The sequence below is a fragment of the Apodemus sylvaticus genome, chromosome 7, assembly GCF_947179515.1.
Source record: "Apodemus sylvaticus chromosome 7, mApoSyl1.1, whole genome shotgun sequence".
NCBI lineage: Eukaryota > Metazoa > Chordata > Mammalia > Rodentia > Muridae > Apodemus > Apodemus sylvaticus.
The window spans coordinates 39,970,415-39,982,129 of record NC_067478.1 but is presented as its reverse complement, the minus strand read 5'-3'; the positions used below and the strand labels follow the sequence as shown (position 1 = coordinate 39,982,129).

At 39.8% G+C, this 11,715-nt stretch overlaps 1 protein-coding gene across 1 annotated transcript; it reads right to left on the bottom strand.

Annotated features, from left to right (window-relative positions):
* Window positions 1–5,526: 5,526 nt before the first annotated feature.
* On the bottom strand, window positions 5,527–11,175 carry LOC127689691 (tripartite motif-containing protein 43C-like). The gene is made up of 6 exons (XM_052189339.1): window positions 11,068–11,175; window positions 10,768–10,908; window positions 9,117–9,347; window positions 8,057–8,079; window positions 7,309–7,400; window positions 5,527–6,020 (listed from the first exon to the last, which is right to left on the bottom strand). Exons 1-6 carry the CDS (start codon window positions 11,173–11,175, stop codon window positions 5,527–5,529), a joined length of 1,089 nt encoding a protein of 362 aa, XP_052045299.1.
* Between the last annotated feature and the right edge of the window lie 540 nt (window positions 11,176–11,715).

The window sequence follows — 11,715 nt, the reverse complement described above, 5'->3', positions numbered from 1 at the left end:
CAGTCTTGCCACTCTATAAAGTGTATTCCATTGGCTACACGGGATTATCTATCCTTGAAAGATTATCCTTGAGAGTTTGTACTAGATGCATCCTAGCATAGGTTTAAACTCATATTGGTTGTTGATCTTAGAAGACAAACTCTCTGGTCTTCAAGTGATTGATGTGAGTAAGAGACTTGAAACATTGGAAGTCTATCTTGCTGTCATCTTTTGCTGTTGGCATAGTGCAAGTGTTCCATTTTCCTTCTCTTCCTTGCTCCTCATTCACAGAGGATGCTCCCATAGCCACTCAATCTAGCCTTTACAGCACAGACATCTTGTTGTATAAGTTAAGCAGTGCTCTTTAAGGAAGCCTTGGTCCACAGCACCAATGATTAGCAGTCACTCTGTCTTCCTGGGTACCGAGAATGTCCCAGACATTAAACAGATATTTTGTAGAGAAGAAGAGTTTGAACCTCATGATGAGGTAAGGTGATTTTCCTTGGCAAAAATAGAAATGTTGCTGTCTGAATTTCCTCTATCATTTGAGTTTGGCTCTCAAAACATGGAAGCATTGTTATGCATACTATGCTCTGTTTTCTGGAACGGTAGAACAGTCCCTTAACAATGAGAGCCTTATGGGGAAAGAACTTTTGTGAATGGCACAGTCAGGTAGAGGAGGGATGCTAGACCCATCACTCTTGTAAATGATGTTCTTCCTTGAATTAACTACCTAGCAGTTGATGACTGAATGGGAGTTAACAATGCATCATTCATAAAAAAATTGTCAGTTTGTCACAGATATATTTTATCTTTTTTTGCCATCTTTTACTGTTGGCAGTACCATGCCTTTTCAGTACCAAGGAAGAGAACTAAAGACATGTGCCTACAAGTCACATGGAGTTGCCCTCATTATGTCTTTGTTTCTGTCATTTCAGTGGTCCTGGGGAGAATACAAAAGCTCTAAGTATGGTTTAACTCATTACTGAGAAAAAATGTAAATGCTGAGTTAGGTATGGCATCTCTTACTGGCTTCTCCTTGATGTGCCAACCAACTTGTTGTTTCTGGAAACAAGTCAACCTGGGTTTTGTTGTTTTGTTCTTTTAAAATTCTTCCAGATCTTCTTTTTTAGTCCAGTTTCAGCCTAGGTTTCTGTGAGACTGTGTACACACAGAATCCTGGTGTTTGTGCACTTCAATGTCTTGTGATTGTGAGTGTATATGACTCTGTGTGGTATTGTGGTAAACGGGAGACATAGTTCATATTCCCATACACACTTTAATTGAAATTTATACTTTATTATCTCATTTGTCTCCATGGCATTTGTACCTGGATATTGTTATCATCCTTGCTTCAGAAAGCAACGTATGAAGCCCTGGTTCCCAAATTGTCTGCAGAAAAAAAGTGAAAATATGAATCAATTCATGTCATGCAATGCTTCCTTGGTTGAGCCTTCAATTAAGTAAGCCTGGTAACATTGACATCAGGGCTGAGAGTGCAGCATGTAGTTCAGAGATGCTGCTCATCCATGATGAGTTGACTCTGTTGTCCAGTTACCTCCATAAGTAAACTAAGATGTTACCACGGTTGCTTGAAGGCATTCATGTAAAAAGTCCAAATACTCCCTGCTGTAGCTGGTCATTTTACATAGTCCTTTGGAGTTAAAAGCAATCATGAAGGACCCTAAGGTGGTGATATCAGTAGGTTTTGGACTCATGTCTTAGAAGCTGACCTGAAACATAAAAATAATATTAGAGAAGTACTATAGTACACTTAATAATAGCACGGAGAGAAATAAGATTTTCCAAACTTGCTTGCCAATCACCAAGGAAAGATTTAGTTGAATAGATCTGTGCAATTTTGAAAAAGACCTGTTGGTAACACAAATCTAGTGTTAACAATTTACAGATACTGAACTTTAAACCTTTTTACTTTTTTAAGTTAAATTATATAATTTTTCTTTTTCTCTTTCTGACCATTTCCATGCCCCTACTTTGTTCTCTCTCTCAAAGTCATGTCTTCTGAGCACAATTCATGTGTGCGTGTGTGTGTGTGTGTGTGTGTGTGTGTGTGTGTGTGTGTGTGTGTGTTTGTGTGTGTTCATGTGTCCTGTTTGGTTTTAAAACACCAACTAATCAGCTCTGAAAACTTATACATACTGATAGCACAAAGTGTGGATCTGCTGGATTTATTTTGTATTGTTTAAAGGGGTTTTAGTTAAAGAACAAGGATCCTAGGTATGATTTTGTTCTGGATTTCCCCATTTCTTGAACACTTTCTTCTACCCTGGAGAATGGGTTCAAACTAGTCCAAACTATCTCCATATACTCGTGTGCACACCGAGAATGTTCCCTGAGTCTTTTATAATGGCCAGTTATTAACAACCTGACAGCTACTCTCTTTTATCCTAGATTTCCCAGGGGGTGTCCATGTCCCAGAATCAAGACATACTGTAAGAATGCCTTTGTTTGTCTTCTATAGAAATGCATGTCTAATTGGTGTTACTTTTTGAAAAAAATGGTTTTCTCTGTGGAATTCAGAGAGTTGTTTGTTTATTTGTCTGCCTTACCAGTGGGTCTCCAGCTTTAGGGTGTTGTTGATATCATTATATTCATTAAAATTGAACCATAGAGGCTGTTCCCTCAAAAATGACATTCCCTGCTCTATTAACGATGGTGTGCCTGCAATATAAATGTGCAGGAAAGTCCACTGTGGGAAAGACTCTTTCTATCTTTACCTGTGTCATTTGCAACACCATAGGGCATAGGTCTATTGTTCCCTAAATACTCCAGAGATAACCAGATGGTGGTGACGTATATGATGTGGGCCAATCATGAAAATGCTTTCTTTTTTATAATTGCAGATGTCGTCCACCATGGTAGGGAGTTGTAAGTATCTGAAATCCTTCCCATTTTCAGGAAATACCCTAGTGTTTCATTTCTGAGAAACCTCACTCCAAGTTCCTTTTGGGAAAAAGGACTGAAGGTTAAATGAGAGAAAATGATTCTGCCATAGAGGCTCCATGGAAAATCACAAGAACTGGGGTTAATTTCATGTGAGCCAGTGTGACTTCATGTGGCACACTCTGTTCTGATTTTTTTCAGATACGGCGCAGGTAGGAGACACAGATGTTGAACAGCAACAAGAAGACCTTGATAGTAAAGAGACGTTTCCTGGTAAGTAACAGGATGCCCTGTGGAGAGCAACAGGAAAGGACTCAAGGAGAATTGGGTTACATTCTGCTTGCCAGGCTGAAGCAGTGGGAAAGGCATCGATGAGATGTAGATTTGTTTGATTCACCTTCCAGCCATAATGGAAAAGCATAGAAGCAAAGCCCAACAAACCCACTGGCAATTAAAGATGAGCCAGGGGAGATGGGGAAATGGCTCCTTAATCAAGAGCACTGACGACTCTACCAGAGGACTAAGATTCTAATCTTAGCACCCCATATTGCTGCTCACAGCCATCTGTAACTCAAGTTCCACGGTATCTGATCCCTTGGTCTTGGTTCCTACTGCATGCATGTGGTACACAGGCACTCATATGCAGGCAATGCAGCTGAAATAAACTTAAAAATATAAGCATTCTTCCTGTCTCTGTCGCTGCCAAAGTACTAAGCCTTTGATTGCAATTAGTAGATCTCCTTGTGTATTGCTTGTTTGATATCTTTCACTTTTGATTGCTGGTTTGTGATAGAACTATCAGTGGAGTACAACTCTCTATAGTCACTGATATGAACCTGAGTAAAAAGGTCATAAAGTGTGAGGCCAATAATCCAGAAGAAGGAAATCTTCTGGCTGTTCCTTCAGGATTCATCACAGCACCTCCATGGTCCTATCTTGCCTGTTAAGTCTCTCTATAAAGGGAACTCTATGGGTAGATGGCAGAGTGCGTGGTGTGACCTCATTGTAGCACCTTCTGTAACAGGAGGAGTCAAGGAGCCAGTGGAAAGCTGGGACTAATCTGGTGTGACTCAACGTGGCTATATCTTCTGTAGGCAGAAGTGAGTGAGCCACTGTTTCTTGTCTCATAGATGTGATAGAAGTACAGCAATGGGAGCTAAGAAAAGTGTCGAGTACTGTTGCTCCTGGTAGGTAACTGCATTCTCTGTCTATACTGTCATATGGGGAAGGTGTTAGTATGGAGAAGGAAGGAGGGAAGGATATATGTGAGCTCATTACCAGCCTGTGCTCTTCACACTAGACTGACATGTAAGTGAATGGGTCAAAGAACATTGACAACAGTGTTGGAACCTCTGGCCTAGTATTTGATGGTGGATCTAGAACTCTGGTCCAGCTCTGACTTCCTTTTTAAACATTCGTACTTCAGAGGGGGCACATCTGTTCCCAGGATTTGAAAGGCATGGCCATTTGTATTTTCTTTCCAGTATCCTTTCTGGCTTTATCTTCCTACCTGTGTCTGACCTCACTTTCCTGCCTCAGATCTCCTTGTGTTGTCCTCCTGTGTGTCACGAATTTCTTCAGAGTGCTCCGGGACTTTTGTGTACTTCATGCTTAGTATATTTCTCACATGTCTCCTCTCATGTAGAGAATGAATCAAAGGAGACTATATTCCCCCACAGTATTCTGTGAAACCTCTGCAGTGGGGTCAGGATTTTTCTTTATTTAGAAGTCTGTCTTTTTTCTGTCTGTCTGTCTGTCTGTCTGTCTGTCTGTCTCTGCTGTATTCTACTTTGGATGCATTGATTCTGCCTTGTGCAACCTCAAGGACTCCTCTTTCTGATCAGTGTGCCTACAGAGATGCAGGAGCCCAGCTCTTTGGGCACATTGTTTGTATCTGATTCAGTCTCTTATGCACAGCCTCTTTCCCAGCCTCTTCCCTATTTCCTGAATAAAATAGTGACTCTGCACTTTGTTTCCACTATTCTGTAAAACCCTTCTATCTTGTTGCTGATTCTGCTAACTGGGTTGCACTGCCAACCTGATGTGACCTAACCATTTAATATGTGGTTCCCTGGATTCATTCCCATTTTGTGTCTCAGTTTATTCAGTTGTCCCCTGCCCTTGAAATTTGATCTCACTTGAGTCCTGTACAAAGTTCATGGGCCAGCCAAAGACCAAATGGGAAGTGTACACAATGGGACATTGCCTAGGGAAAAGCCCAGTAATACATAGTATAATCTTACCAGGTCATCTGACTTATGCCTTCCTGTGTGGAACAGTGGGGAAGGGTTGTTTTTGCCCCACCGAGGAAAGCAGGGGAGCTAAACAGAGTGGGGGCAGGAATGCTGAGCACAGCACAGTCAGTAGCAAAGCTTTGTTTTCCATGGAAGAGGAGACCCAAAGGGAACATCCAAAAGTGGCAACCAACAAAATAACAACCAATAGAATTTTACCCAGACAATGTTGATACAAGAAAGATAGGATATGATTTTGAAATCACTCACCTAGTATGGCCAGTTTGATCCTTGCAAGAAATACCCGACAGTGGTGGTGCATGCCATCAATCCAAGCACTTGGGAGTCAGTGGCAGGCAGATTTCTGTTTTTTTATTTTATTGGATATATTTTTTATTTACATTTCAAATCATGTGTAGAGAGTACAGTAGTAAGGCCTGACAGTGCAATGGAAAGTTCCAGGGCAGTAACTGTATATGAGGGAACTCTGGGTTACATCCAGGAAACTCACACATCCACCTTCACAATCAAGGAACATGCCAACCCGGCCAGTTGGTTTCTCTATATAGTGACAAAATGTTGGGCAGGTAGTGAGGAGGCCGTAATGATTACTCTCCTTCAAACACACAAGAAGAAATGCTCCTTTAGATCCAATCTCAAAGTTTCTCTTCTTTAACCAGACATTGTTACAGACCCCTACAGCCCATTGCTCATGGTCCTTCAAATCCAGCTCCCAGTAATGTTTTCCAGTGGTGAAGCTCTCTGCTCCCCAGGAAGCACGATAGGATCCAGGCACAGCCAGAAATGGATTTTCATTGTAAGGTCTAGAGGTGAATCTTCTCACATCAAAAACTAGGCTTAGTTTGCAGTTGAATAGAATTAAATTTTGAAAGAAAATTTTCACTGTGGGAAGAGACATTTTAGTTAAAACAAGTTTTTACATTTGTCAGGTGTGAGAGAGAGGCCCCTAGAGATTTTCTGGGATTTAAAAATAGAAAGGCTAAGACTGGAAGGGTAGGTATAACCCAGATAAATCAAAGTCAAGAAGTTCCCCAAAGAAACAGAATGAGCACATAATGAAAACTTTTTTTTTGAAAATCTGTAGAACTGCAGAGGTGGATGCCACAGCACAGAACAGCACAGTTCTGTCAGGGGCTTTAGTTACACTGGGCAAACAAGCTGTGTGCCATGCAATGAGAACCCCCTGAAGGCTGTACACCTGAGTCTCCATGAAAAGTTATTCCTAAGTCCTCGGTCATGGTTGCTTCATCTTATTGTTTTGATTTTCATCCCACTATGCAGATTTATATCAAAGATAAATCTATGTATGCATTAGAAGTTGTTCCCTAGTAAGCAATTTTCTGCATTTAATTAAACCCCAGTTCTTCTGACATTTTTTCCCTTGTGATATTACAATCCATATTTTAATTTCTGAGTGTGATTCAGACTGCCTGATGTCTTATCAACTTATTTTATTTTTTATTTTTATTGCCTGTGATATATGGCTTTGTTTGTTTGGGTTCCTTTTTTTAATGATCATTTCCGTATTTTTTTTTTTTTTGAGATATGATTTCTTGCTATATACCCTTGACTGGCATGGAACTCACTATGTCAATCTATTTGGCTTCAAACTCTTGGGCAATCCTCCTGATGCCATGTTTTTAATACTGGGGTTACAAGTGGGTGCCACGATATCTTGTGAATTTTAATCTATGGAGTATAATACACTTTAAAAATTTAACTGATAGCTGAGCATGACTTTAAATAAAGCATTCTGGAGCCAGAGGCAGGTGGACCTTTGTGAGTCCCAGCACAGCCTGGTTTACAGAGCTAGTTCCAGGATAGCCAGGGATACAAAGAGAAATGTCTCCAAAATAAAAGAAAATCAATTGCTAAAATATTTTATAGAAAACCTAGAAATATTTTAATCACTTAATATATATTAAACTGTACTGAATTAATCATTCTGTGTGTCTCATGGAACAAATGATACTATATTTTCAGCCTGAATCATATACATCATTAAATTGGTATTCATTAATCTTTGTTTGTAAAAAGACCATCTGCCTAAATATGATTACAATGTGGCTTAACTAGACATATCTTTTTAGGGAATTAAAATATTCATTGTACAAAGGTCATCTCACTCTTGAAGGGCACCTCTGGTCATTATATCAGTGCTGACACTCACCTTGGAAGTAGTTGAACCTTGCAGTCAGCCCAGTATTGGGATGGGCACCGAGTTTTGGTTTCATTCTCTGTGTCAGCTGTACTGACTCACTCCTGCAAGGAGAAGACATTGATAGGAATGTGCTACAGATATCACCCCAGGGATGAGGAAAAATCTTCACTGGGAGCTAAGTATTAAAACCCTTGTCACATAACCTGACAACTGAAGTTCAATCTCAGGAACCCATGGTATAAGGAGAGGACAGACTCCTGAGAGTGCTCCTGTGTCCTGCACAAGTGTACACTCACATAGGTATTCCTAACAAATCAAATTAATAAAAGGAAACACCTGAACATTTTTCACACAGAACATTTTCTGATATTAAAGAAACCCCATGGTCAGGAGACAGGGTGGCTTCCTCTTAGATGTTCTTTCTCAAGCCCTTCCTGTTACCACCCTCTTTCCCATGCTTCCAGCCCCTTTCTTCTACTACCAGGAAAGTACAGCCCATGGGCCTCAATGATTAGGATTTGAAAATGACATTTTTTAGCTCAAGCCCATTACATACACTGCTTCACTCATAGAGAAAAAGAAAAGACACTGTCTGATAACCCCAAACAGGCATCATATCCATGAACACAATCCCAAACCCATCATCCATAAACTAATTATTTTCTATACAAAGTATATTTGTACATTGCTAAGAGGGCTTATTCAGCTTTGTACCATAGTTCAGGGTATCCTGGCTTACACTGAGGATTAAACTCACCTTCTGAACAAGTCATCCAAATCCTGCAAGCAAAATAAGAGAAGCTTAGATATCTGAAGGAACAGCCACAATTTCGTTCTATATATACATAGTTTATTTTTTTTTTTTAGAGATTTACTTATTTATTTTATGTATATGAGTACACTCTTGCTCCCTACAGACACACCAAAAGGGGGCATCAGATCCCATTATAGATGGTTGTGAGCCACCATGTGGCTGCTGGGAATTGAACTCAGGATTGGTGGAAGATCAGTCAGTGCTCTTAACTGCTGAGCCATCTCTTCAACCCATAAAATTTTATATTTTTATATATAAAAAAGTTTTATTTTCTAACATAATTGTTAGTCATCACTGCACTGATTCACCTTGCAAATGTATTTTCATGTCCCAGGGTAATGCCAAAGAAGTGGATTAGCACAATGGAATGAATTCCTAATGAAATCAGGCTGTGAGAATATTTGGGAAGCATATGGGTAGGAGTTATACACTGCTTTGTAACACTCAGCTGTCTTCAAAGAGGACTTTCTTTGATCTTGTACTCAAGCATAGGAAACTTTCATTAAGGGTACTTCAAAACTGAGGCCTAACCCCTACATGGTGCCTCATTTATGTAATTTTAGAATTTTGGGTTTAGATCTCAGGAATCCTGTGAATCTGAGGCCATTGTGCACCACAAAAGAAGAACACATATCAAATCACCCACCTTCCAAAGAAAGCTCAAAAACACAGCTTTCAAACAGAACAAACTTATGGTAGACTATTTTAAAACTGTACCAGCATACAAGAAGAGGTAAAATGGAGTGCTTGGTCACAAGAACCACTTAATTTGGTGTTTCAAAGACACAAGCTACAAATACAAAAAAATGAGATATTCCATATGGAATCTGCTGACACAATGTCAACAAGCTTGCTCTTTTTAGGATATTACAGAAATTATCTCTCTAGATTTTTCTTAAAACCTGATAATAAGTACAGGGGATATAGAAATGGATCTCAGATGTAACAGTCACAGGTGTGGCCTCAGATGATAAAGATGTTTCAAGCCCTCTTCCATGCTTACCTGCAGCAGCACCTCATATGGCTTCTGAGACATCGCCTTCAGCTCCTGATACATTACTATTAGTTGACTCCTCTTGTGGACCATCATGGCTTCATTTTCCCCAAGCGCCTCTAAAATAATATTGCTTTGATTTTTCATACATGCCATATATTGATTCACTTCTTCATTGAGGGGTGGATGTAGTTTGCTATACTGTGTCGTGATCATTTCCCCCCGTAGGGTCACATAGTCCTGAAGGAAAAGGGACATCCTAGATCACATCTGGAGAGTATTTGATCCTCTCCACTGAGTTCTTCTATGTTTAAATTCACCTACTGGATCCCATCAGGGTGCTGCACATGCTGATTTACTGTTCCCACTTTTTAGAAAATGTAAATCATTTGATTTTATACATTTCTTCATTATTAATAGAGGAAACAAACAAACCCATCCTTTTCTCTTACCATTTTCATCTATTAAATGAGTGTCTGAGATATCTGGAAAAAAGATTTTGATTTATAATATGTTCATTCAAAAATGCAACTTTGGGCTGGGCAGTTGTAGCACATGCCTTTAATCCCAGCACTTGGGAGGCAGAGGCACGCAGATTTCTGAATCTGAGGCTGGCCTGGTCTACAGAGTAAGTTCCAGGACTGCCAGCGCTACACAGAGAAACCCTGTCTCAAATAACCAAAAAAGAAAACAAAAAGAAAGGAAAAAGAAAAAATGCAAGTTTGCACATACATAGCAACCAAAATTCCAAGTGAAGTCATAAAGTCTGATGTAATCTGCTAAACACTCAGAAATTCGCCCATTATTATCAAACTTTACTGCCACATGGCCAGGTTTTTCTCTGTGTTCAAAATTGGATTTTGCCTTTAAGAACTTAAGGTTAACATAACAGGATTTCCTAGCATCACATCCCATATATGATCCTCAAATTGTGAATGTCCAAGTTTGCAAGATATCTGCGTCTGGTTGACTTTACACATCAGCCTCATACCCACCAACCAGTGAAAGATTGTTCTCCTCGCTGCATTTAGATTCTCCTGCTGTTCTTGGATCTTCTTCAATAAAGATGCCATTTGCTTTTCAAGTTCCAGCTGTAATAAATAAATAAATGTCATCCTTACTTAAATAATGAACTACCAGATGGACAGACTCTAGTACTGAACACAATTACTTTAGGAAGGGTAGAAGAAGGATCACAGAGCTGTTTCTTTTTATTTTTAGAAACTATGAAACTTTAAACTTCAGACCATAGAATTACAAAATACAACCACCCTGAGCTCAAGTAAAGTGATAGACTGTAATTGACGATTGTCTGGATAATTAGCATCCGACTGGGATCCCGGTTCTAAGCAGCTCATTCCAGTGTACTTTTGGGATTTTAGTCTTCTGTCATGAGCACTTTTTAAAGATGTAAATTTACCATGATTATAATTTTCAGTGATGTGAATATAATGAATCATGAAACTAGAAATGAGATTTACACTTACGCACCTGTCAAGGAATGTTTATATTTTATAGTCATTCCTCATTCCTTGTTTAAAAAGTGACAAGATTTGGAGTACAGTGGATTCCTCAGAATCAGGACAAGCCTCTCCCTGTGCTCTGCTAAGCCTCCCTCTCTCAAGCTCTTATCCTTTTTTTCCCCAGAAACATCACTTACCATTTGCATACAAACACGCCCTCCAATAGTGCAGTGTGTGTGACATCTGTGATCCTGGGGGTCAGAACACAATTGGCAGAGGAAGGCCCTGCTCTCACCACAGAATGTCATCTTTCTCTCCTTGTGGATCACGCACTTGTCCTCCTCAGAAATCAAATACTTCATGAGCCTGTTTTCTCTCACAGTGGATACCAGATTCTTCATAGTGTTGTTATTTATGAATGTCCAATGGGATGGTTGCCTACATATAGGGCAGAGGTCAGGGATTCCAACGTCTTCTGAAGAAAGGATGAGACAGGCCTTGCAGAAGGTATGGCCACACCTTAGGGAGACTGGGTCCATAAAGATGCCCTGGCAAATGAAGCAGGTGAGTGTTTCCTGGGGGATTTGCAAAATGTCTGACTCCATTTTTCTGAGGGGAAAAATAAGAATTATTATTATTGGACCAGAGAGGAGGAGCAAGAGACTAGACAAAATGTGATTCAACTTGTGATTAAATTCTGATTATGGCAATACAGACTTATTTTTTTCCCAAGAACTTTTCCCTACATATTGCCTGATGTGACACCATTCTAGATCTACCATCTACATTCCTCCTGAAGGCTTCGGCCCACATTGTTATGTTTTTTTTTTTTTTTAATCAATGAGTCTAATTTTGGTTACTTACAGTAATATGACTGAGGGGTTACAAGAGCAGAAACATCTCAAAGACAGCTGCTGTAATCACTAAATCCTACCACCAAATGAGAGACAGCTCAAAAATCTGGAAACCTGGAGAACAATGTACATCCTGCAGGCAGGTCAACAGATCATTCTTTCCAGATGAGTCTATTGGTCTAAACCTCTTTGAGGAAGCTGAGCTGGTTTCTGCTTCTTCCAGGAAGCTGGTTTACTCTTGGAGATTTCTTTGCAGCTCTGCTCCTCTGACAGTCTTCTTTGCAGCTTAGC